Here is a 27,770-nt window from a genome sequence, read left to right as displayed (position 1 = left end):
CAAGATTTTGTTACCAGTAGTCCTATGTCTGAACCTATTCCTGAACTGTTCTCTGGAGATCGATTTAAGTTTAGGAATTTCAGGAATAATTGTAAATTGTTTCTTTCTCTGAGACCCCGGTCGTCTGGAGACTCAGCTCAGCAAGTTAAAATTGTTATCTCTTTCTTGCGGGGCGACCCTCAGGATTGGGCTTTCTCGCTAGCGCCAGGAGATCCGGCATTGGCGAATATTGATGCGTTTTTTCTGGCGCTCGGATTGCTTTACGAGGAACCCAATCTTTAAATTCAGGCAGAAAAAGCCTTGCTGGCTATTTCTCAGGGCCAGGATGAAGCTGAAGTGTATTGCCAAAAATTTCGGAAATGGTCCGTGCTTACTCAGTGGAATGAGTGTGCTCTGGCTGCAAATTTCAGAAATGGCCTTTCTGAAGCCATTAAGAATGTGATGGTGGGTTTCTCCATTCCTACAGGTCTGAATGATTCCATGGCGCTGGCTATTCAAATTGACCGGCGTTTGTGGGAGCGCAAAACTGCTAATCCTCTGGTGGTGTTGTCTGAACAAACACCTGATTTAATGCAATGTGATAGAATTCAGACTAGAAATGAACGGAAAAATCATAGACGGCAGAATGGGTTGTGTTTTTACTGTGGTGATTCTACACATGTTATATCAGCATGCTCTAAATGCCTTACAAGGGTTGTTAGCCCTGTCGCCATTGGTAATTTGCAACCTAAATTTATTTTGTCTGTGACTTTAATTTGCTCATTGTCTTCCTACCCTGTTATGGCGTTTGTGGATTCAGGTGCTGCCCTGAGTCTTATGGATCTGTCGTTTGCCAAGCACTGTGGTTTTGTTCTTGAGCCATTGGTAAATCCTATCCCTCTTAGAGGTATTGATGCTACGCCATTGGCGGAAAATAAACCGCAGTTTTGGACACAGGTAACCATGTGCATGACTCCTGAACATCGGGAGGTGATTCGTTTTCTTGTTCTGCATAAAATGCATGATTTGGTCGTTTTGGGTCTGCCGTGGTTACAGACCCATAATCCAGTCTTGGATTGGAAGGCAATGTCTGTGTCAAGTTGGGGCTGTCAGGGAATTCATGGTGATTCCCCACCGGTGTCTATTGCTTCCTCTACTCCTTCGGAAGTTCCTGAGTATTTGTCTGATTATCAGGATGTATTCAGCGAGTCCAGGTCCAGTGCTCTTCCTCCTCATAGGGACTGTGACTGCGCTATAGATTTGATTCTGGGTAGTACATTTCCTAAGGGAAGATTATTTAATCTGTCTGTACCTGAGCATACCGCAATGCATTCGTATATCAAGGAATCTCTGGAGAAGGGGCATATCCGTCCATCCTCTTCCCCTCTTGGTGCGGGATTCTTTTTTGTGGCCAAGAAGGACGGATCTTTGAGACCTTGTATTGACTATCGGCTTCTGAATAAAATCACTGTTAAATTTCAGTATCCTTTGCCTCTGTTGTCGGACTTGTTTGCCCGGATTAAAGGTGCCAAGTGGTTCACCAAGATAGATCTTCGTGGTGCGTACAACCTTGTGCGCATTAAGCAAGGAGATGAATGGAAAACTGCATTTAATACGCCCGAAGGTCATTTTGAGTACTTGGTGATGCCTTTTGGGCTCTCTAATGCTCCTTCAGTGTTTCAGTCCTTTATGCATGATATTTTCCGGAAGTATCTGGATAAATTTATGATTGTTTATCTGGATGATATTCTGTTTTTTTTCTGAAGATTGGGACTCGCATGTAGAGCAGGTCAGGATGGTGTTTCAGGTTTTGCGTGAGAATGCTTTGTTTGTTAAGGGCTCAAAGTGTCTCTTTGGAGTACAGAAGGTTCCCTTTTTGGGTTTTATTTTCTCCCCTTCTGCGGTGGAGATGGACCCAGTCAAGGTCCGAGCTATTCATGATTGGACTCAACCCATGTCAGTTAAGAGTCTTCAGAAGTTCTTGGGCTTTGCTAACTTCTACCGTCGTTTTATCGCTAATTTTTCTAGCGTTGTTAAACCTTTGACGGATATGACCAAGAAAGGTTCTGATGTTGCTAACTGGGCTCCTGCAGCCGTGGAGGCTTTCCAAGAGTTGAAGCGCCGGTTTACTTCAGCGCCTGTTTTGTGCCAGCCTGATGTCTCACTTCCCTTTCAGGTTGAAGTGGATGCTTCTTGCTTCTGAGATTGGGGCAGGGGCCGTTTTGTCGCAGAGAGGCCCTGGTTGCTCTGTAATGAGACCATGTGCTTTTTTCTCTAGGAAGTTTTCGCCTGCTGAGCGGAATTATGATGTTGGCAATCGGGAGTTGCTGGCCATGAAGTGGGCATTTGAGGAATGGCGTCATTGGCTCGAGGGTGCTAAGCATCGTGTGGTGGTCTTGACTGATCACAAAAATCTGATGTATCTCGAGTCTGCTAAACGCCTGAATCCTAGACAGGCCCGTTGGTCATTGTTTTTCTCCCGTTTTGACTTTGTGGTCTCGTATTTACCAGGTTCAAAGAATGTGAAGGCTGATGCTCTTTCAAGGAGCTTTGTGCCTGACTCTCCTGGAGTCGCAGAACCAGTTGGTATTCTTAAAGAGGGAGTAATCTTGTCAGCCATTTCTCCGGATTTGCGACGTGTGTTGCAGAGATTTCAGGCTGGTAGACCTGACTCTTGTCCACCTGACAGACTGTTTGTTCCGGTTAAATGGACCAGCAGAGTCATTTCCGAGGTTCATTCCTCGGTGTTGGCAGGGCATCCGGGAATTTTTGGCACCAGAGATTTGGTGGCTAGGTCCTTTTGGTGGCCTTCCTTGTCGCGGGATGTGCGGTCATTTGTGCAGTCCTGTGGGACTTGTGCTCGAGCTAAGCCTTGCTGTTCTCGTGCCAGCGGGTTGCTCTTGCCCTTGCCTGTCCCGAAGAGTCCTTGGACACACATTTCCCTGGATTTCATTTCAGATCTTCCGGTGTCTCAGGGCATGTCTGTCATCTGGGTGATATGTGATCGCTTTTCCAAGATGGTCCATTTGGTATCTTTGCCTAAGCTGCCTTCCTCTTCCGATCTGGTTCCTTTGTTCTTTCAGAATGTGGTTCGTTTACACGGCATTCCTGAGAATATCGTGTCTGACAGAGAATCCCAGTTTGTTTCCAGGTTCTGGCGATCCTTTTGTGCTAAGATGGGCATTGATTTGTCGTTTTTGTCTGCCTTTCATCCTCAGACTAATGGACAAACGGAGCGAACTAATCAAACTTTGGAGGCTTATTTGAGGTGTTTTGTTTCTGCGGATCAGGATGATTGGGTGACCTTCTTGCCGTTGGCTGAGTTTGCCCTTAATAATCGGGCTAGTTCCGCTACTTTGGTCTCGCCATTTTTCTGCAACTCTGGTTTCCATCCTCGTTTTTCCTCGGGACATGTGGAGCCTTCTGACTGTCCTGGGGTAGATTCTGTGGTGGATAGGTTGCAGCAGATTTGGAATCATGTGGTGGACAACTTGAAGTTGTCACAGGAGAAGGCTCAGCGTTTTGCCAACCGCTGCCGCGGTGTGGGTCCCCGACTTCGTGTTGGGGATTTAGTATGGCTGTCTTCTCGATTTGTTCCTATGAAGGTCTCCTCTCCTAAATTCAAGCCTCGCTTCATCGGTCCTTACAAGATATTGGAAATCCTTAATCCTGTGTCCTTTCGCTTGGATCTTCCGGTGTCGTTTGCCATTCACAACGTGTTCCATAGGTCTTTGTTGCGGCGGTACGTTGTACCTGTGGTTCCCTCTGTTGAGCCTCCTGCTCCGGTGTTGGTTGAGGGCGAGTTGGAGTACGTGGTGGAGAAAATCTTGGATTCTCGTCTCTCCAGACGGAGGCTTCAGTATCTGGTCAAGTGGAAGGGCTATGGTCAGGAGGATAATTCCTGGGTGGTTGCCTCTGATGTGCATGCGGCCGATTTAGTTCGTGCCTTTCACGCTGCTCATCCTGATCGCCCTGGTGGTCTTGGTGAGGGTTCGGTGACCCCTCCTTAAAGGGGGGGTACTGTTGTGAATTAGACTTTTTTGGCTCCCTCTTGTGGTCACTAGTGGTATGACTCTGAGATTGTCTTTCCCTAGTTTGGCACCCACCTGGGTCGTTAGTCCAGGGGTGTTGCTATATGAACTTCCTGAATTCTTAGTCTGGTGCCTGGCATCGTTGTAATCAGTCCTTTCTGTTTGCTCCTGTCTGCTGGTCCTGGTTCATGCAAAATTAAGCTAAGTCCTGCTTCCTTGTTTTTTTGGTTATTTGTATTGCTCTTATTTTTTGTCCAGCTTGTACTAAATGTGATTCCTGATTTTGCTGGAAGCTCTAGGGGGCTGGTATTCTCCCCCCGGGCCGTTAGACGGTTCGGGGGTTCTTGAATATCCAGCGTGGATATTTTTGATAGGGTTTTTGCTGACCGTATAAGTCATCTTACTATATTCTGCTATTAGTCAGTGGGCCTCTCTTTGCTAAATACCTAGTTCATTCTTACGTTTGTCTTTTCTTCTTACCTCACCGTTATTATTTGTTGGGGGCTTGTATCCAACTTTTGGGGTCTTTTCTCTGTAGGCAAGAAAGGTCTATCTTTTCCCTTCTAGGGTTAGTTAGTTCCCGGCTGGCGCGAGACGTCTAGAACCAACATAGGCACGTTCCCCGGCTGCTGCTATTTGTGGTGCTAGGATTAGATATACGGTCAGCCCAGTTACCACTGCCCTATGAGCTGGTTTTTTGTGTTTGCAGACTTGGTATTTATTGCAGCGACCCTCTGCCATTGGGGTCATAACAGCTATGGTCAGGAGGATAATTCCTGGGTGGCCACCTCTGATGTTCATGCGGCCGATTTGGTTCGTGCCTTTCACGCTGCTCATCCTGATCGCCCTGGTGGTCTTGGTGAGGGTTCGGTGACCCTCTCCTTAAAGGGGGGGTACTGTTGTGAACTATATTTGTTGGCTCCCTCTTGTGGTCACTAGCGGTATGGCACTTGGATTATCCTTCCCCAGGTTGGTACCCACCTGGTTCGTTAGGCCTTGGGTGTTCCTATTTAGACTTCCTGGAAACTCAGTCTAGTGCCTGGAATCGATGTAATCAGTCTATGTCTGTTTTCCTTCTGACTCCTGGTCCCTGAGTTTTGCAAGATAAGCTAAGTTCTGCTTTCTTATTTTTGTCCTTTTGCATTTGCTCTTATTTTGTTCCAGCTTGTTCAAAATGTGATTTCTGTTTTTGCTGGAAGCTCTAGGGGGCTGATATTCTCCCCCCACACCGTTAGTCAGTGCGGGGGTTCTTGGATCTTCAGCGTGGATATTTTTATAGGGTTTTTTGCTGACCGCATAAGTCCTCTTCCTATTTTCTGCTATTAATTAGTGGGCCTCTCTTTGCTAAATCTAGTTCATTCTTACGTTTGTCTTTTCTTCTTACCTCACTGTTATTATTTGTTGGGGGCTTGTATAATAACTTTGGGGTCTTTTCTCTGGAGGCAAGTGAGGTCTTATTTTCTCTGAAAGGGTTAGTTAGTTCTCCGGCTGGTGCAAGACGTCTAGAATCAACGTAGGTACGTTCCCCGGCTACTTCTAGTTGTTGTGCCAGGATCAGATATGCGGTCAGCCAAGTTACCACTTCCCTATGAGCTGGTTTTTGTGTTTGCGGACTTAGCTGGAACTCCTGAGATCCTCTACCACTAGGATCATAACAGGTTTCCACTGTTTAGGCACATCAGGGTTCTCCAAACGTGACATGGCGTCCAATGTCAATTTCAGCCAATTCTGTGTTGAAAAAGAAAAACGGTGCTCCGCCCCTTCTGAGCTCTGCTGAGGGACCAAACAGTGATTTATCCCCACATATGGGGTATCGGCATACTCAGGACAAATTGGAAAACAACTTTTGGGGTCCAATTTCTCATGTTACCCTTGGGAAAAAAACATTGGGGGCGAAAAATTCATTTTTGTGAAAAAAATATGATTGTTTTATTTTTACGGCTCTACATTACAAACTTCTGTGAAGCACTTGGGTGTTCAAAGTGCCCACCACACATCTAGATTAGTTCCTTAGGGGGTCTAGTTTCCAAAATGGTGTCAAATGTGCGGGGCTTCCACTGTTTAGGCACATCAGGGGCTCTCCAAACACGACATTGCGTCCAATCTTAATTCCAGCCAATTTTGCATTGAAAAAAGTAAAACGGTGCTCCTTCCCTTCCGATCTCTGCCATGCGCCCAAACAGTGGTTTACCCCCACATGTGGGGTATCGGCATACTCAGGACAAATTGCACAACAACTTTCAGGGTCTAATGTCTCCCGTTACCCTTGATAAAATAGAAAAATTGTATCTGAAGTAAATTTTTAGTGAAAAAAAAGTTAAATGTTCATTTTTTTTAAACATTCCAAAGATTCATGTGAAGCACCTGAAGGGTTAATAAACTTCTTGAATGTGGTTTTGAGCACCTTGAGGGGTGCAGTTTTTAGAATGGTGTCACATTTGGGTATTATCTATCATATAGACCCCTCAAAGTGACTTCAAATGTGATGCGGTCCCCCCAAAAAAATGGTGTTGTAAAAATGAGAAATCACTGTTTAACTTTTAACCCTTATAACTTCCTAACAAAAAAAAATGTTGGTTCCAAAACTGTGCTGAAGTAAAGTAGACATGTGGGAAATGTTACTTATTAAGTATTTTATGTGACATATCTCTGTGATTTAAGGGCATGAAAATTCAAAGTTGGAAAATTGCAAAATTTTGAAATTTTTTGTCAAATTTACATTTTTTTACAAATAAACACAAGTCATATAAAAGAAATTTTACCATTATCAGGAAGTACAATATGTCAAGAGAAAACATTGTCAAAATCACTGGGATCCATGGAAGCGTTTGAGAGTTATTACCTCATAAAAGGACAGTGGTCAGAATTGTCAAAATTGGCCCAGTAATTAACATGCAAACCACCCTTGGGGGTAAAGGGGTTCATATAAACTTATCACTCTCACCCACAATGCACTCCATGGTTCAGCACCACGCTACATCTCCTCCCTCGTCTCAGTCTACCACCCTACCCGTGTCCTCCGTTCTGCTAATGACCTGAGGTTAACATCCTCAATAATCAGAATCTCCCCCTCCCGTTTCCAAGACTTCTCACGTGCTGCGCCAATTCATTGGAATACACTACCTTGGAAAATTCGATTACTCTCCAATACCCACAGTTTTAAGCGTGCCCTAAAAACACATTTCTTCAGACTGGCCTACCGCCTCAACGCATTTATGTAACTATCCCTGTGTTGCCCATTCAAAATTTTCTTCATAACCAGGTTCCTTGTATCATGTTCTCACACGCTTTATGCAGTTAATAGCCCCCTGTGTCTGTACTTTTACACATACTGGTTGGTTACTACAGCAGTACATGAACACCCGATTACATTATGGATGGACTGTACAACGAAAGCAATTGTTACCGTCCACTAGGGTTGAGCGAAACGGGTCGGCCATTTTCAGAAGTCGCCGACTTTTGGCAAAGTCGGGTTTCATGAAACTCGACCCGACCCCTGTGTGGGGTCGGCCATGAGGTCGGCGATCTTCTGAATCTGGTATCGGAATTCCGATACCGAGTTCCGATATGTTTGCGATATTGGAACTCGGTATCGGAATCCACATTTAAGTGTAAAATAAAGAATTAAAATAAAAAATATTGATATACTCACCTCTCCGATGCAGCCTGGACATCGCCGCTGGTAACCGGCATCTTCCGTAACTAAGAATGGCGCTTGAAAGACCTTTCGATGACGTCACGGCGGCCCACGTGACCGCTGAGCGACCAATCACAACAAGCCGTGACGTAATTCTCAGGTCCTAAATTCCTCATTCTAGGAATTTAGGCCATGAGAATTACGTCACGGCTTGTGATTGGTCGCTGAGCGGTCACGTGGGCCGCCGCGACCAATCACAAGCCGTGATGTCATCGAAAGGTCCTTCACGCGCTGATTCTTAAGAAGGAAGGCTGCCGGAAAGAAGCAGGGTGCGTCCGAGGGTGAGTATATACCTAATAGGAATATACTCACCCTTGGCTTCTTTCCGAGGACACCAGGACACATCTGAGGACACCAGGTTCCTGCACTGCAATTACATTGCCAGCCAATCAGCGGCCAGCAGCTGATTTCAGTGTAAAAGTCACCGAAAGAGCATGACGGTGACATTATGTGCTGATTGTCGCCAGCTTTGGAAGAGTACACCACATGTCTTGAGACCCCGGGAGAGCGAGTCGAATCATTTATTTTTTTTATTTTTTCGCAGAAGAGCCGCGGAGCTATTAGTGGCAGAAGACCAGGATGGGGCACATTATACCAGGATGGGTGACATATATTACTGGAAGGACACCAGGATGGGAGCATTATGCCAGATGAGGGAAAAACAGTGGGTACGGGAATTATTCAGACCCCTTTACATTTTTCACTCTTTGTTTCATTGCAGCCATTTGGTAAATTCAAAAAAGTTCATTTTTATCTCATTAATGTACACTCTGCACCCCATCTTGACTGAAAAAAACAAATGTAGAATTGTTTTTGCTAATGTAATAAAAAAGAAATACTGAAATATCACATGTTCATAAGTATTCAGACCCTTTGCACAGACACTCATATTTAAGTCACATGCTGTCCATTTCCTTGTGATCCTCCTTGAGATGGTTCTACTCCTTCATTGGAGTCCAGCTGTGTTTAATTAAACTGATAGGAGGACTTGATTTGGATAGACACACACCTGTCTATATAAGGCTACTTTCACACTAGCGTCGTATGACGCACGACGAATTGCGTCGCTGCGACGTACCGACGCAAGCAGTGAAAGCGCCGCACAACGGGGGCAGCAGATGCTGTTTTTCAACGCATCCGCTGCCCCATTGTGAGGTGCAGGGAGGCGGGGGCGGAGTTCCGACCGCGCATGCGCGGTCGGAAAAGACGGTCATGACGCACCAAAAAACGTTACATGCAACGTTTTTTGGTGGCGACGGACCGACGCAACACGACGCAACCGTCGCACGATGGTTGCGACGTGTGGCAATGCGTCGCACTGCGTCGTTAATGCAAGTCAATGTAGAAAAAAACGCAAGCACTTTTGCAGGATGCGTTTTTTCTACAAAACGACGCATAGCGACGTGCAGTGCACGACGCTAGTGTGAAAGTAGCCTAAGACCTCACAGCTCACAGTGCATGTCAGACCAAATGAGAATCATGAGGTCAAAGGAACTGGCCAAGGAGCTCAGAGACAGAAATGTGGCAAGGCACAGATCTAGCCAAGGTTACAACAGAATTTCTGCAGTACTCAAGGTTCCTAAGAGCCCAGTAGCCTCCATGATCCTTAAATGGAAGAAGTTTGGGACCACCAGAAGTCTTCCTAGTTAGATGGTTTCCTCTGATGAACAACAATCTTCCAGTCTGACCACAGATTCTATATTGGATTAAGGTCTGGGCTTTGACTAAACATTTACACTTTTCCCCTTAAACCACTCGAGTGTTGCTTTAGCGGTATGCTTTGGTTCATTGTCTTGTTGGAAGGTGAACCTCCATCCCAGTGTCAAGTCACTGACAGACTGAAACAGGTTTTGCTCAAGAAAATCCCTGTATTTCGCACCATCCATCTTTCCCTTGACTCAAATCATTTTCTCTGTCCCTGCTGTCAGAAAGCATCCCTACACCATGATACTGCCACCACCATGCTTCACTGTGGGGATGGTGATTTTTAGGGGTGATTAGCTGTACTGGTTTAGTGCTAGACATAGCATTTACCTTGGTGGCTAAAAAATTCAACTTTGGTCTCATCTGACCACAGCACCTTCCTCCATCTATTTGGGGAGTCTCCCATGTCTTTTGGCAAACTCAAAATAAGCCTTACAATTTTTGTATGTAAGTAAAGGCTTTTTGTCTGCCCACTCTTCCATAAATGCCACCTCTATGGCGTGTGCCGCTTATTGTGGTTGTACGGACAGATACTCGAGTCACTGCTTGGGAACTCTGCAGCTCCTTCAAGGTTTTCCTTTGGTCTCTGTGTTGCCTCTCAAATTAATGGGCTCCTTGCCCGGGCTGAGAATTTTGGTGGGCTGCCCTTTCTTGGCAGGTTTGTTGTGGTACCATGTTCTTTCCATTTGATGATAATGGATTTGATAGTGCTTCACGGGATGATCAAAGATAAGTATTTTTTTATAATCCAACCCTGACCCTCAACAACTTTGTCCCTGACTTGTTTGGAGATCTCCTTGGTCTTCATGGTGTTGTTTGGTTAGTGGTGCCTCTTGCTTATTGGTGTTGCAGCCTCTATGGCCTTTCAGAAAAGGTGTGTATATACTGACAGACCATGTGACACTCAGATTGTACACAGCTGGACTTCCTTTCACTAAGCAAGTGACTTATGGAGGTAATTGCTTGTACCAGAAATTTTTAGAGACTTCATAGCAAAAGGGGTGAATTTATACGCACGTGCCAATTTCTAGTTATTTGATCCCATACATTTAACCCCTTAACCCCCAGAAGTATTTTCATTTTTGCCTTTTCATTTTTTGCTCCCCTTCTTCTCAGAGCCATAACTTTTTATTTTTCAGTCAATATGGCCATGTGAGGGCTTGTTTTTAATGGGACGAGTTGTACTTTTGAACGACACCATTGGTTTTAACATATCATTTACTGGAAAACAGGAAAAAAATTCCAAGTGTGGTGAAATTGAAAAAAAGCACAATCCCACAGTTGTTTGTTTTTTTTCACCATGTTCACTAAATGCTAAAACTGACCTGCCATTATGATTCTCCGGGTCATTATGAGTTCATAGACACCAAACATATCTAGGTTCTTTTTTAAGTGGTTAAAAAAAAAAAAATGCACCATTCACCGATACCCATAGCGTCTCCATTTTTCGTGATCTCGGGTTGGGTGAGGGTTTATTTTTTGGGCACCGAGCTGATGTTTTTAATTATACCATTTTGGTGCAGATACGATCTTTTAATCACACACTATTGCATTTTAATACAATGCTGCGGCGACCAAAAAAACGTAATTCTGGCGTTTTGACTAGCTTTATCATTACGGCATTTAGTGGGTTAAATCTTTTTTATATTGATAGACCAGGCAATTCTGAACATGGCGATACCAAATATGTGTATGTTTGATTCTAACTTTTATATATTTTTATTTTTTTCATATTTTTAAAAACATTTTTTTTCTTTTGGCATGCTTCGATAGTCTCCAAACTAGAAGCTGCCATAACCCGATTGGCTCTGCTACATGCAGGCAATAATCAGATCACCTGTATGTAGCATAATTGCTCACTTGCTATAAGTGGTGCTCATACCAGTCCGGCAGTGACAACCATAGAGATCTGCTGGAGACCTCTCGTTGTCATGTCAACCCATCGTGACACGCGATCATGTGACAGAGTCACCGATGGGTGGATTTCCGGCGTGCTTGCTGAAAGCGCGAGTTAAATGCCGCTGTCAGAGATTGACAGCGGCATTTAATTAGTTATCAGCCACAGGTGGATCCCGATACCACCCACGGCTGTTAGAGGCACATGTCAGCTGTTCAAAACAGCTGACATGTGCCGGAAAAGATGTGGGCTCAGCGCCGAAGCCACATCAAAGGGAAGGAGACACAAGACGTAAGACAATACGGTCCATTTTTTACTGCCATAATACGCAGTAATTGTCCCAAAACACTGTTCCGTATTCAATGCGAGGATGCGATTTTTACGCACAAATTTATCCGTGTGTCATCCGTATGGCATCCGTATGGCTTCCGTACGGCGATTTTTTTTGCGCAGGCTTGCAAAATGGGCATATCATGGATCCATCGGCTCAAATATTCTTAAAAACATATATACAGTCTATATATATATATATATATATATATATATATGTCTGTGAGACACATATATATATATATATATATATATATATATATATATATATTTTTTTTTTTATGTTTAATACAGCGCTAGATAGCAGAAAAGCCAGTAATTCAATTGCCGGCTTTTCCTACCTTTTTCACAAACCCGACATGATATGAGACATGGTTTACATACAGTAAACCATCTCATATCCCTTCTTTTATTACATATTCCTCTTTACTAATGTAACAAGTGTCTCTGTGTAAAATTTGGGGTCTCTAGCTATTAAAGGGTTAAATCCCGGAAAAAATTGGCGTGGGCTCCCGCGCAATTTTCTCCGCCAGAGAGGGAAAGCCAGTGACTGAGGGCAGATATTAATAGCCTAGGGAGGGACCATGGTTATAGGACCCCCCCCTGGCTAAAAACATCTGCCCCCAGCCACCCCAGAAAAGGCACATCTGGAAGATGCGCCTATTCTGGCACTTAGCCTCTCTCTTCCCACTCCCCTGTAGTGGTGGGATATGGGGTAATGAAGGGTTCATGTCACCTTGCTATTGTAAGGTGACATTAAGCCAGGTTAATAATGGAGAGGCGTCAATTATGACACCTATCCATTATTAATCCAATAGTACGAAATGGTTAATAAAACACACACACATTATTAAAAAGTATTTTAATGAAATAAAGACACATGGTGTTGTAATATTTTATTCTACTCTTAATCCACCTGAAGACCCTTGTCACCTGAAATAGTTAAAAAAAAACAAACAACAATATTCCATACCTTCCGTTGTTCAGTCTTGTCCCACGCTGTAAATCCATCTGAAGAGGTTAAATCATTTTACACCCAGGAGCTCTGCTAATGCAGCTGTGCTCCTGTCTGTAAAACTTGGTGAATGAATGGAATGCAGGGGAATGTCCTGTAGTTACCTCGAGTCGCGGTGATGCACCCTCTGCTGGATGAACTCATATGAACTCGAGCCTGGGAACTTTTCAGAATATTTTCCCAGGCTCAAGTTCATATGAGTTCATCCAGCTGGGGGCGCATCACCACGACTCGAGGTAACTACAGGACATTCCCCTGCATTCCATTCATTCACCAAGTTTTACAGACAGGAGCACAGCTGCATTAGCAGAGCTCCTGGGTGTAAAATGATTTAACCTCTTCAGATGGATTTACAGCGTGGGACAAGACTGAACAATACAATAGCAAGGTGACATTAACCCTTCATTACCCCATATCCCACCGCTACACGGGAGTGGGAAGAGAGAGGCTAAGTGCCAGAATAGGCGCATCTTCCAGATGTGTCTTTTCTGGGGTGGCTGGGGGCAGATGTTTTTAGCCAGGGGGGGTCCTATAACCATAGTCCCTCTCTAGGCTATTAATATCTGCCCTCAGTCACTGGCTTTCCCACTCTGGCGGAGGAAATTGCGCGGGAGCCCACGCCAATTTTTTCCGTGATTTAACCCTTTAATTTAATAACTAGAGCACCCGAATTTTACACAGAGACACTTGTTACATTAGTAAAGAGGAATATGTAATAAAAGAAGGGATATGAGATGGTTTACTGTATGTAAACCATGTCTCATATCCTGTCGGGTTTGTGAAGGAGATAGGAAAAGCCGGCAATTGAATTATCGGCTTTTCTGCTATCTAGCGCTGAATTAAATATAAATATATATATATATATATGTCTCACTGACATATATATATATATATATATATATATATATTTACCTATTCTATGTGTACACATCTATTCTACCTATTCTATTCTGTCAGTGTGATTTTACTGTACACTGCGGTGAATTGCCAGCTTTTCTTTAGAACATCGGTGCGTATTTCTCGCAAGTCACACGCATGGTCCGTGTGTAATCCGTAATTTTCTCACCCCCATAGACTTTCATTGGCGTATTTTTTGCGCAATACGCTGACAAACGCAGCATGCTGTGATTTTCTACGCCCGTAACATACCGTATATTACGGATGCGTAACATACGGCAGATAGGAGCTGCCCCATAGAGAATCATTGGGCCGTGTGCAATGCGTATTTTCTGCGCTCATACGTCCTTAAAACTCGCTTGTGTGACGCAGGCCTTATGCCCAATGACGGAACGGGGTTAATTTATACCTATATTTTTCTCAGCTCACTTCACCAGTTTAGACTATTTAGTGCCGATATATCGCACACAAATCAGATTATAAAAATATTTAACAAGTTGTATGTAATAAAATAGGTAAAAAGCCAATGGGGGTGAATACTTTCGCACTGTGCTAAATTAATTCTGTAATGCGTGAGGTATCTCTAAAATGTCACTGTCTTTTTAGCCATTATTTCGCTCTCTCTTTGTTATCTAATAATTTGAGTTCGTCCATGTGCACAGATCTCTGCGATCAGCTTGTATGGTGGTATCTCCTGTCCTGGTGGGTTCTAACGCCACATCCTCTTCGTTTCCTTGAGCGCGGTGTTCGCCATCCCAGCAAACTCCATTAATAAATGTTAGGGGCTGTGTTTTTTATCATTGGATCTCTTGGAATCATTCCATTTGCTACATAACATTAAGGTCTTCTAGCTCCAAAGGGCTTCTGATTCCTACAGCGTATTTCTCTCTGGAGCGTCCACTTCCATTAGGATTTCACTGTCTGTGTTCCACAGTAAGGCTGCCGTCACACTAGCAGGATTTGGTCAGTATTTTACCTCAGTATCTGTAAGCCAAAACCAGGAGTGGGTGATAAATACAGAAGTGGAGCATATGTTTCTATTATACTTTTCCTCTAATTGTTCCACTCCTGGTTTTGGCTTACAAATACTGAGGTAAAATACTGACCGAATACTGCTAGTGTGACGGCAGCCTTACTCTAAATGATTGTGTGGGGTTTTGGATTCTGCTGCCACAGTCTGTAATATCCGCAAAGCTGACATATCTCTATCAGAGTGTTCACCTTGTGGACGGTGTCACCGCAGGCGGGGGGAGGAGAGGGGCCAGGACAGAGGTGTCTCAGCAGCCAGAGAGCACACTGCTGTCAGGGGAGAGCACACTGCTGTCAGGGAGAGCACACTGCTGTCAGGGGAGAGCACACTGCTGTCAGGGGAGACACTGCTCCGGAATGTGTCAGAGGAGGGGGCGGCTTTAACCCTTTGTGTGTGTGACAGGTGCGAGTGGGGCTGAAGCCTGCAGGTGACCATGCTGCCCAGCGACCTGTGTCCTGTCCGGTGACCGTGCTGCCCAGCGACCTGCGCTCCGGGTTACCCCAGTCTGCGCCGTCTCTTCTGCCTCTATCCATCACCAGGGTCAGCCATGCTTCTCACTACTGGAAGGAGACCATATAACATTTCCCTGCACCTCAACTACCAATCCCCATAGGCTTCGGTGTAAGCCAGACATGATTTTAACCCTTCAGTCAGAGGCTTCCCACTTCCACAGTGTGACCCCCTTGTCATTTCCCAAAACCTGCTACAAGGGAGCGCTAGAGGTGAGCCAATCAGCTGCGGGGGGTGTGCCTTGCGCCGGGGTTAACCCCCTGTTCCCTGGCTGCGCTTTTGCCGCTGCCATTCGCTCTCTGCGATCCTGTGAGTGGGAGCTGTGGCGTGGGAGCCGGCCATGAAGCGCTGCTAGAGCCGGCACTGGCACACGGGATCTGCGTCCTCTCGGCATCAGCGCTCTCCCCACAAAGAGCCGGAGATGTTCCCTGTCCGCTGCCTGCTGGCGTGGTGCCTGCCGCTGCTCTCCGTCTGCCCAGCGGGTGAGTGACGCACGGGTGCGGGTGGTGGCTGCCGGCGGGGCACAGGTGATCGGCACTGAGCAGGTGCCATGCTCCGTCTCCGGGCAGGCTGTGTGGTCCGCACGTGATGGAGCCCCTCTGCCCTGTTACTACAGATGGTATACAACCTCAGGGGACGCCTTGTACCACTCTGACCGGCTATAGCTTGTATATTCGGGTCACCGTCATCGCCAGTTCTCTATTTCTTCTGTCCGTGAGGCAACACTAAACCTTTTCTATTGTAACTGAGGCTTTCCCTTTCCAGCAGTCCCCTGATATACCGCTGTAATCGGCAGTGATCTGGGGCATAGAACATACTTCACACATGCATGCTTATATATGTGGGGATTGCTGTAAATGGCTGTCCTCCAGTGATCAGAGCCCTGTAAATGGCTACCCTTCATATATATATATATATATATATATACATATATAGGTAAGCGGTGACTTTTTCCATCCCTGGCCGGCTAGGCACCGGGTTAAACAGGAGAAGAGCATCCACAATGGAAGCTGTGTATTGGCCGCAGTGTATAGAGCAGAGCACGATTCAGGATTCGCTCCATTGACTTTATTCGCAGAGATGTGAGCAGCAGATCGTCTCCCGCAATGTCTCCTGGAGACGGCATGCTTAGACAATTGATTTTCTTTTGTGAACACAAACAGCCTTCTCCCCGTCACCAGCCCCGGGGCACCCGGTGGGCTACCAGTGCGTATGCCCCTAGCTGGCAGGGCGATCACCTGTGTGTGAGTGTAGGTGCCACAACGAATTCCGGAAAGCCTGAGCTAAATCAGGTAATGAAAGCTCCATGCATTAGACCCATTCACTGAGCATTGTCTGCTGGCCAGATGGCGGCTGCACCGAGAAGCCGGCTGCCCTCACGTACTAATATTTCAATTAATTCAAGCCGACTATGGAACAATCTCTAGACGGAAGCCCAGAGGTATAATGAATCTGTAAAAATAATAATTATCCCTCGCATCCTTGGTTACAGATGTTTAGAAACATTGCTTTTTGGAGCCAAATCACATTTTCAGCATTTCCTATTGTGAGCGGATCTAATCTTCATTAGGACCCCCTCTGCTATTTATTCTGGGGATAATTCTAGTGCCGTAATAGGGAGATGATGAGGTTTTGTAGCATCCAGTGTATTGCTATTCTCCTCCAGTGCATTGCTTGCCATTTAATTATTCACTCATTGGCATAATTTACTGGCCACAGACGGTCTGGGCTTTTTCATCCTGAGGATCATGTTTAGACAAAGAGCTGGAGAAGGCTTGTTTTGTTGCCTAACATACCCTACTGTCATATAAAATGCACCAAACCGTATGGAAAATGTTATGAAATGCTCAGCAGCACAAAGAACCAGAGAACATAGGAACCATGAACATCAAAAATGGTCAAAGATTGTAAATGGGATGTGCTATGCTAAAGAATAGAAATGCTTCTAAATTTATGGTTTGTGTTTTTCTTATAAAATTATTGTTTATATGGATTGCTTTAGTTGACAGGATGAGATTTCTTCCAATTAAACAACATCTGCAGTATAATATTATTATAGGTTTGGTTATTACTACGATTGGCCTTTTGCCTTTAAATTAGAACATGACCCCAGAAAAGGTGTCACAGGGTAAGGCTGGGGTCACACTTAGCGTAGGGAAATACGGTCCTTTTTTTAGGCATAATGCGCAGAAATGATCCCAAAACAGTGATCCGTATGTCATCCGTAGGCAAGGTGTGGCTGCGTATTTTGCGCATGTAAACCTCCGTATGGCATCCGTACAGCGAGATTTTCTCGTAGGCTTGCAAAACGGACATAGAATGGATCCATGGGCTCAAATATTCATGAAAACATATATATATATATATATATATATCACACACTGTATATATGTGTGTCAGTGAGACACATACAGTAAACCATTTCATGTCCCTTATTTTTTACATATTCCTCACTACTAATGCTAGAAGTGTCTGTGTGCAAAATTTGGTGGCTCTAGGTGTTAAAATAAAAGGTTAAATCATGGAAAAAAACTGGCGTGGGCTCCCGCGCAATTTCCTCCGCCAGAGTGGGAAAGCCAGTGACTGAGGGCAGATATTAATAGCCTAGAGAAGGACCATGGTTATTGGCCCCCCCTAGCTAAAAACATCTGCCCCCAGCCACCCCTGAAAAGGCACATCTGTATGATGCGCCTATTCTGGCACTTAACCACTCTCTTTCCACTCCCGAGTAGCGGTGGGATATGGGGTAATAAGGGGTTAATGTCACCTTGCTAATGTAAGGTGACATTAAGCCAGGATAATAATGGAGAGATGTCAATAAGACACCTATCCAATATGAATCCAATAGTAGTAAAGGGTTAATAACACACACACACACACACACACACTATGAACAGAGTATTTTAATGAAATAAATACACATGATGTTTTAAAATCTTTATTGTACACTTAATCCACCTGAAGACCCTCGTTCTGTAAATGAAAAAAAAGAAAAAAGCAACAATATCCCATACCTCTCCGGCGCTCAGCCATGTCCCACGCTGTAAATCCTTCTGAAGGGGTTAAATAATTTTACAACCAGGAGCCTGCTAATGCAGCTGCTGCTCCTGGTTGTAAAAACTGGCAAATTAATGGAATCCAGGGGAACGTAGCATCGTAGACTTGCGGTGCTGCGCCCCCTGCTGCCATAACCTCATATGAACTCTAGCGTGGGAATTTTTCTGAATATTTTCCCACGCTAGAGTTCATATGAGTTTATGCCAGCAGAGGACGCAGCACCGCAAGTCCATGTGTAATCCATATTTTTCTCGCCCCCATAGACTTTCATTGGCGGATGTTTTGCGCAATACGCTGACAAACGCAGCATGCTGATATTTTCTACGCACGTAAAATACAGCTGCGAAATATACAGCAGATAGGAGCTGCCCCACAGGGAATCATTGGTCCGTATGCAATGCGTAGTTTTTGCGCCTCTCATACGTCCGTAAAACTCTCTAGTGTGACCCTGGCCTAAGACTGATGTTATCCATCTGGAATGGAAAACATCACCTATATTTTGCTGATCACAGGAACCAATGAGGATGTTCATTACATATAGTATAATAATTTGTAATGTACATTTTAGTTTAAAGAGGTTGTCCACTACGTTCACATTGTTGGTCTATCCTTAGGATAGGTCATCAATATGTGATCGGTGGGGATGCGACACCCTGGCAACCTCGCCAATCAGCTGTTTTCTATGTGAGCAGCAGCCGGAACTGCTCAGTTACGGAGCTGCAAAGCTCCATGTATATAGGGACCACGGCTGGTGCATATCCGGCCTCCAATCAAGTCAGTAGATGGCGGCTGTGTAGTACCAGCTGCGGCCACTATGCGGTAGATGGAGCTGTGCTGTGCACCTCTGTTACTGGTCAGTTCTGGCAGCCCCCCAGCATAGAGAACAGCTAATCGGCGGGGATGCCCCCACCGATCAGGCATTGACAAACTATGTTAAAATATTGGACATCCTCTTTACAAAAAAGAATATTGTACTGATCCTTCATATCTTTTCCATGTTTTACTTTCTGCTGCAGTGTTTGTGGAAGACCAAATTTAGTAATGGGTTAAAAAACATTGCAGAGGAGAGAAAATTAATGTTATGTTTTTATAGATTAACATTCTGTGCATGTTATGAAGTTTTGTACCATAGAGGTGATGCGCTATCTACTGTCATATTTTGTACCTAAAACAGTGATGAACAGATCAGGTGAAGTTCACATTTGCCTGTTTGCGTGGATGTTCCTAGAATTTAATTTCTTATGCTTTGGGGTTTCTACAGACCCCAAGATTAAAAAAGAGAAAATAAATCCACTCCTCACCATCACCAGTCTGGTTCTCGTCACATCTTCTACTTGCCACCGCTCCTTGTGTTGAAATTATCACCACTAATGCAAGTGTGCACCACAAGCCACGACATCTTGACGTCACATCATGCTCCGTGACCTTGCGCGCACATGTGCAGAAAGTCTTGTCAGAAATGGTGAGAGGCCCAGGGTTTTCAGCACGAGCATCAGTGATCAGAAGATGTAACGACAACTGGAAGGGTGATGGTGAGGAGCAGAGGTTCCGGATAACGGGAGGGTGAGTATAAGGATTTTATTTATTTACATTTTGATGGCCCTTTACAATTCAGAAAAATGTGGGCTGATGGCTGCCATTTTGCTGAATTACAAATAATATGCATTTTGGCGAATGCAGATTTTTGTAAAATTCAATTCCACTCAAATTTATTCTCTCAAACATAATTCACGCATTTTTAACCCGAAGGCCACCAATTTCATGGGGATCAGCAGACCATCTAATAAGTATGGGAGGTTCTCAACTGTGCCCTCACAGATTGTGTTGGCCAACTTAATGATCAGGAGATTGGAATTCAGTCCCTGACACTTTTGTTTGGCCGGGGAGATAAGCCACTTTTAGAAGAGTATGGCTCTCCCACAGTCAATACAAGAATGCTCTGGAGAGCCAAGCATTCCTGTGTTTGGGGGGGCCACAGAAGATATAGCTGTCAGACGAACGAGATCACTCAACTAATAGCTATCTACCATGTATGGCCTTGGAACTAGAACCATTGAACTTAGGCTCGTGGCTGCTGGTTTTGCGGTCAAAACAGTAAAAATTAATAATCATGTATTTATTTGTCTGTAAAGGAGTTGTTAACTGGACAACCCCCCATAATTGCTAAAATGCCCTTGAAAAAGTGAAAAAAAACTCCACATACTCACCTCTCGAACCAGCGCCGTTCCAGCAATGTCAGTGCTTTGAATCCAGGGCAGTCACGTGACAGCTGCGATCTGAGGTATTATAACAGTTAAGAGAGGGTGTCCAGTAGTGGATAACCCCTTCAACCTGTGGCTGGTCACACTCAGTGATTGACAGCTCTTCCCTTCAGTGTGCACAATGAAATACAGTAGCTGACATTAATATTAGCTCCAACCACTTTAAAGCCCACTAAGAAAGGTGTAAACTAATAAAAGGAGTAATTCTCACCTTACCAATCCCCAGCCACATCCATTCTGAGCCTTTTCAGGTCGCACTGGTCTCTGCACTTCGTGCTTGGTCTGTATGGACATACGACTATTAGACACAAGAATTACAGGGCCCAGAGGGGCCCTTGGGAAGCAATGGCACAAGGGCAATAAGGTGAGAATTAGTTCTTTTATTGTCTTACATCATTGTAAGGTTCATAGAATCATAGAATGATAGAGTTGGAAGGGACCTCCAGGGTCATCTGGTCCATCCCCCTGCTCAAAGCAGGATTTACTAAATCATCCCAGTCAGATGTCTGTCCAGTCTCTGTTTGAAAACTTCCATGGAAGGCGACCTCACCACCTCTCATGGCAGCCTGTTCCACTCATTGATCACCCTAACTGTCAAAAATGTTTTTCTAATATCTACCGTAATCTGTGGGCTAGGGTTAGGGTTAGGGTTAGAATTAGGGTTAGGGTTAGAATTAGGCTATGTGTTGTGAACTCCATTTTCAGGCTCCCTCTTGTGGTCACAGATGGTATTGTGTGACTTTGGTTTTTTGGCTCCCCCTGGTGGTTTGGTTTATTATCCTGCGGGTCTGCTGGATCAGCTGCCTCGTTATTCACCAGGGAGGCTCCTATTTAGCTCTGCTTCACTTCCACTTGTTGCCGGCTGTCAATGTATTCAGTGCTATTCTGATTACTCCTGATTATCTCGTTTTCTGCCTCTTCAGGATAAGCTAAGTTCTGTTTGAATATTTTTTGCTCATCTGCCTGCAATATGATTTCTGTGTATGATGAGTCTAGTCCAGCTTGCTAACATGTGATTTCTTTTTGCTGGCAAGCTCTGGGGTACGGAGTTGCTTCCCCCGCACCGTTAGTTGGTGCAGGGGCTCGAGCAATCTCTGCGTGGATATTTTGAATAGGGTTTTTTATTGACTGCACAGTTTCCTTCCTATTTTCTGCTATCTAGTATTAGCGGGCCTCATTTGCTAAATCTGATTTCATCTCTGCGTTTGTGCTTTCCCCTTAACTCACCGTTAATATTTGTGGGGGGCTATTCTATATCTTTGGGGTCTTCCACTGAGGCAAGTGAGGACTTACTTTCCCTCCAGGAATAGTCAGTTTCTCAGGCCGTGACGAGACGTCTAGGATTTTTTAGGTAACGTTCCACGGCTGCCTATAGTTGTTTGCGGATAGGATCAGGTTGCGGTCAATCTAGTTACCACTTCCCCAGAGCTAGTAGTCTGTTCAGTTACTTAGCTAGTCCGACCTGCGATCCTTGCCACTAGGATCATAACAGTACAGCCGGCCTATAAAGTGTTAATTGCATGGCAGAAGCAGGAGAAAAGAAGCTTGGAGATATTTTTTTTTTTTTTTTTGCTGCCATGTGTCTAGCTGCTGTGTGTCTGGCTTCTCTCCTCCTCTTAATCTTGGTGTGGCTCTGAGTTCAGCTGCTGATATGGATATCCAGAATTTGGCCTCAAGTGTAGATCATCTTGCTGCAAGGGTACAAAGTATTCAGGATTTTGTTGTGCACAGTCCTATGTCAGAGCCTAGAATACCTATTCCGGAGTTGTTTTCTGGAGATAGATCTAGGTTCCTGAATTTTAAGTACAATTGCAAGTTGTTTCTTTCTTTGAAACCTCGTTCCTCTGGTGATTCCGTTCAGCAAGTTAAGATTATTATTTCTTTCTTGCGTGGCGATCCTCAAGATTGGGCTTTCGCATTGGCTCCAGGGGATCCTGCGTTGCTCAGTGTGGATGCGTTTTTTCTGGCCCTTGGATTGCTCTATGAGGAACCTAATCTTGAGAACCAGGCTGAAAAAGCATTGTTGGCCCTCTCTCAGGGGCAAGATGATGCAGAGGTGTACTGTCAGAAATTTCGGAAATGGTCGGTGCTTACTCAATGGAATGAGTGTGCCCTGGCTGCAAATTTCAGAAAGGTCTTTCTGAAGCCATTAAGAATGTCATGGTGGGGTTCCCTACGCCTGCAGGTCTGAATGAGTCAATGACTCTGGCCATTCAGATTGATCGGCGTTTGCGGGAGCGCAAACCTGCGCACCATTTGGCGGTGTCTTCTGAACAGACACCTGAGTCTATGCAATGTGATAGAATTCTGACCAGAAGTGAACGGCAAAATTATAGACTGCAAAATGGGTTGTGCTTTTACTGTGGTGACTCAGCTCATGTTATCTCAGCATGCTCTAAGCGCACAAAAAAGATTGATAAATCTGTCACCATCGGTACTTTACAGCCTAAGTTTATTTTGTCTGTTACCCTGATTTGTTCCCTGTCATCTTACCCGGTTATGGCTTTTGTGGATTCAGGTGCTGCCCTGAGTCTGATGGATTTGTCATTTGCCAGGCGCTGTGGTTTTGTTTTGGAGCCTTTAAAATTCTCTATTCCACTAAGGGGAATTGATACTACACCATTGGCTACGAATAAACCTCAGTACTGGACACAAGTGACCATGTGCATGACTCCTGTTCATCAGGAGGTGATTCGCTTTCTTGTATTGCATAATTTGCATGATGTTGTCGTGTTGGGCCTGCCATGGTTGCAGACTCATAATCCAGTCCTGGATTGGAAAGCAGTGTCTGTGTCAAGTTGGGGTTGTCAGGGAATTCATGGCGACGCTCCTGTGGTGTCAATTGCTTCATCCACTCCTTCTGAGGTCCCTGCGTTTTTGTCAGATTACCAGGATGTATTTGATGAGCCCAAACTCAGTTCTCTACCTCCTCATAGGGATTGTGATTGTGCTATAAATTTGATTCCTGGTAGTAAGTTTCCTAAAGGACGACTTTTCAATTTGTCAGTGCCGGAGCATGCTGCTATGCGGAGTTATATAAAGGAGACTTTGGAGAAAGGACTTATTCGCCCCTCCTCCTCCCCTCTTGGTGCGGGGTTCTTTTTTGTGGCTAAGAAGGATGGTTCCTTGAGACCTTGTATTGATTATCGCCTTCTAAACAAAATCACGGTCAAATTTCAGTATCCTTTGCCATTGTTATCTGATCTGTTTGCTCACATTAAGGGGTCTAGTTGGTTCACCAAGATAGATCTTCGTGGTGCGTATAACCTTGTGCATATTAAGCAGGGTGATGAATGGAAAACTGCATTTAATACGCCCGAAGGCCATTTTGAGTACTTGGTGATGCCTTTTGGACTCTCTAACGCTCCTTCTGTCTTTCAGTCCTTTATGCACGACATCTTCCGCGAATATCTGGATAAATTTATGATTGTGTATCTGGATGATATTCTGTTTTTTTCGGATGATTGGGAGTCCCATGTTAAGCAGGTCAGGATGGTGTTTCAGGTCCTGCGTGCCAATGCTTTATTTGTGAAGGGCTCAAAATGTCTTTTTGGAGTCCAGAAGGTCTCTTTTTTGGGTTTCATTTTTTCTCCTTCTGCTATTGAGATGGACCCAGTCAAGGTTCAGGCTATTCATGACTGGACTCAGCCTACATCTGTTAAGAGTCTTCAGAAGTTCTTGGGTTTTGCTAATTTTTACCGTCGCTTCATCGCTAATTTTTCTGGTGTTGTTAAGCCATTGACGGATTTGACCAAGAAGGGTTCTTATGTTACTAATTGGTCTCCTGCGGCTGTGGAGGCCTTTCGGGAGCTGAAGCGCCGGTTTTCTTCGGCTCCGGTCTTATGTCAGCCAGATGTCTCTCTTCCTTTCCAGGTCGAGGTTGATGCTTCTGAGATTGGAGCGGGGGCTGTTTTGTCACAGAGAAGCTCTGATGGCTCTGTGATGAAGCCATGTGCTTTCTTTTCAAGAAAGTTTTCGCCTGCCGAGCGGAATTATGATGTTGGTAATCGGGAGTTGTTGGCTATGAAGTGGGCATTTGAGGAGTGGCGACATTGGCTCGAGGGAGCTAAGCATCGTGTGGTGGTCTTGACTGATCACAAGAATTTGATTTATCTCGAGTCGGCCAAGCGGCTGAATCCTAGACAGGCTCGTTGGTCATTGTTTTTCTCTCGTTTTGATTTCGTGGTCTCATACCTGCCTGGTTCGAAGAATGTGAAGGCTGATGCTCTTTCTAGGAGTTTTGTGCCTGACTCTCCTGGTGATTCAGAGCCAGCTGGTATCCTCAGAGAAGGGGTGATTTTGTCTGCCATCTCCCCAGATTTGCGACGAGTGCTGCAGGAGTTTCAGGCGGATAGACCTGACCGTTGTCCACCGGAGAGACTGTTTGTCCCGGATAGATGGATCAGCAGAGTTATTTCCGAGGTTCATTCTTCGGTGTTGGCAGGCCATCCTGGGATTTTTGGTACCAGAGATTTGGTGGCTAGGTCCTTCTGGTGGCCTTCCTTGTCGCGGGATGTGCGTTCCTTTGTGCAGTCTTGTGGAATTTGTGCTCGGGCTAAGCCTTGCTGTTCTCGTGCCAGTGGCTTGTTGTTGTCTTTGCCTGTCCCGAAGAGGCCTTGGACGCACATTTCCATGGATTTTATTTCAGATCTCCCTGTCTCTCAGAGAATGTCGGTCATTTGGGTGGTGTGTGATCGTTTTTCTAAAATGATCCATTTGGTGCCCTTGCCTAAGTTGCCTTCCTCCTCCGAGTTGGATCCTCTGTTTTTTCAAAATGTGGTTCGTTTGCACGGGATCCCTGAAAATATTGTTTCCGACAGAGGATCCCAGTTTGTGTCTAGATTTTGGCGGACCTTTTGTGCTAAGATGGGCATTAATTTGTCTTTTTCGTCGGCCTTCCATCCTCAGACGAATGGCCAAACCGAGCGCACTAATCAGACTTTGGAAACCCATTTAAGATGTTTTGTTTCTGCTGATCAGGACGACTGGGTGACTTTTTTGCCATTGGCCGAGTTTGCCCTTAATAATCGGGCTAGTTCTGCTACTTTGGTTTCGCCTTTTTTTTTGTAATTCGGGGTTTCATCCTCATTTTTCCTCGGGTCAGGTGGAGTCTTCTGACTGTCCTGGAGTGGATGTTGTGGTGGATAGGTTGCATCAGATTTGGAATCATGTGGTGGACAATTTGAAGCTGTCACAAGAGAAGGCTCAGCGCTTTGCCAACCGCCGTCGCTGTGTGGGTCCCCGACTTCACGTTGGGGATTTGGTGTGGTTGTCTTCTCGCTTTGTTCCTATGAAGGTCTCCTCTCCTAAGTTTAAGCCTCGGTTTATCGGTCCTTATAAGATTTTGGAAGTCCTTAACCCTGTGTCATTTTGTTTGTACCTCCCGGCATCATTTGCTATTCATAATGTGTTCCATCGGTCGTTGTTGCGGAGGTATGTGGTGCCTGTGGTTCCTTCGGTTGAGCCTCCTGCCCCTGTGCTGGTTGAGGGAGAATTGGAATACGTGGTGGAGAAGATCTTGGATTCTCGTATTTCTAGACGGAGGCTTCAGTATTTAGTTAAGTGGAAAGGCTATGGTCAGGAGGATAATTCCTGGGTTGTCGCCTCTGATGTTCATGCGGCCGATTTGGTTTGTGCCTTCCATGTGGCTCACCCTGATCGCCCTGGGGGTTTTGATGAGGGTTCGGTGACCCCTCCTCAAGGGGGGGGGGGGTACTGTTGTGAACTCCGTTTTCAGGCTCCCTCTTGTGGTCACAGATGGTATTGTGTGACTTTGGTTTTTTGGCTCCCCCTGGTGGTTTGGTTTATTATCCTGCGGGTCTGGCTGGATCAGGTGCCTCGTTATTCACCAGGGAGGCTCCTATTTAGCTCTGCTTCACTTCCACTTGTTGCCGGCTGTCAATGTATTCAGTGCTATTCTGATTACTCCTGATTATCTCGTTTTCTGCCTCTTCAGGATAAGCTAAGTTCTGTTTGAATATTTTTTGCTCATCTGCCTGCAATATGATTTCTGTGTATGATGAGTCTAGTCCAGCTTGCTAACATGTGATTTCTTTTTGCTGGCAAGCTCTGGGGTACGGAGTTGCTTCCCCCGCACCGTTAGTTGGTGCAGGGGCTCGAGCAATCTCTGCGTGGATATTTTGAATAGGGTTTTTTATTGACTGCACAGTTTCCTTCCTATTTTCTGCTATCTAGTATTAGCGGGCCTCATTTGCTAAATCTGATTTCATCTCTGCGTTTGTGCTTTCCCCTTAACTCACCGTTAATATTTGTGGGGGGCTATTCTATATCTTTAGGGTCTTCCACTGAGGCAAGTGAGGACTTACTTTCCCTCCAGGAATAGTCAGTTTCTCAGGCCGTGACGAGACGTCTAGGATTTTTTAGGTAACGTTCCACGGCTGCCTATAGTTGTTTGCGGATAGGATCAGGTTGCGGTCAATCTAGTTACCACTTCCCCAGAGCTAGTAGTCTGTTCAGTTACTTAGCTAGTCCGACCTGCGATCCTTGCCACTAGGATCATAACAGCTATGTGCACACGGTGCGGATTGGCCGCTGCGGATTTGCCGCTGCGGATTCGTAGCACTTTTCCATCAGGTTTACAGTACCATGAAAACCAAATCCGCTGTGCCCATGGTGCAGAAAATACAGTGTGGAAACGCTGCATTGTATTGTCTGCAGCATGTCAATTCTTTGTGCGGATTCCGCAACATTTTACACCTTTTCCTCAATAGGAATCCGCAGGTGTGATCCACACAAAAAACACTGGAAATCCGCAGTAAATCCGCAGGTAAAACACAGTGCATTTTACCTGCGGGTTTTTCAAAAATGGTGCGGAAAAATCTCACAGGAATCCGCAACGTGGGCGCATAGACTTAGGGTTAGGGTTGGAATTAGGGCTAGGGTTGGAAATAGGATTAAGATTAGGCTTGTGGTTAGGGTTTTGGTTAGGGTTAGGGGTGTGTTGGGGTTAGGGTTGTGGTTAGGGTTGGGATTAGGGTTGGGATTAGGGTTAGGGTTGGGATTAGGGTTAGGGGTGTGTCGGGGTTAGGGTTGTGGTTAGGTGTTGTGAATTCTGTTCTTGGGTTCCCTCCGGTGGTTGTTGGTGGCATTGCAGTTGCTCCTGGCTGGCAATCCTGGTCAGGTGTTCGTGCTGATTGCAGGCCTGACTAGGGTATTTAGGACTGCTGGATTCATTAGTCAGTGCCAGTCCATTGTTCTTGGAGGGATTGCTTCTCTCTCTGGTTCCTCATGCTCTGCTGCCAATTCAGCTAAGATAAGTGTCTGTTTTTTTTGTCTCTGTGCACACATGCAGTGTGCTTGTAATTCAGTGCAATTCATTTGTGTTTTTGTCCAGCTTAAACT

At 45.1% G+C, this 27,770-nt stretch overlaps 1 protein-coding gene across 8 annotated transcripts in view; it reads left to right on the top strand.

Moving 5' to 3' along the window:
* The first annotated feature begins 15,376 nt into the window (after positions 1 to 15,376).
* PTPRZ1 (protein tyrosine phosphatase receptor type Z1) overlaps positions 15,377 to 27,770 on the top strand; it is a 307,734-nt gene continuing 295,340 nt past the window's right edge. For all 8 annotated transcript variants that reach the window (XM_077264975.1, XM_077264974.1, XM_077264973.1 and 5 more), the window contains exon 1: positions 15,377 to 15,572. In XM_077264975.1, coding sequence (XP_077121090.1) covers positions 15,512 to 15,572 — 61 coding nt within the window. In that variant the 5' untranslated portion in view covers positions 15,377 to 15,511. The remainder of the gene's footprint in view (positions 15,573 to 27,770) is intronic.

Source organism: Ranitomeya variabilis, chromosome 5, assembly GCF_051348905.1.
Source record: "Ranitomeya variabilis isolate aRanVar5 chromosome 5, aRanVar5.hap1, whole genome shotgun sequence".
In the NCBI taxonomy this organism is placed as follows: Eukaryota; Metazoa; Chordata; class Amphibia; order Anura; family Dendrobatidae; genus Ranitomeya; species Ranitomeya variabilis.
This window is presented reverse-complemented; position numbering and strand designations above follow the sequence as displayed.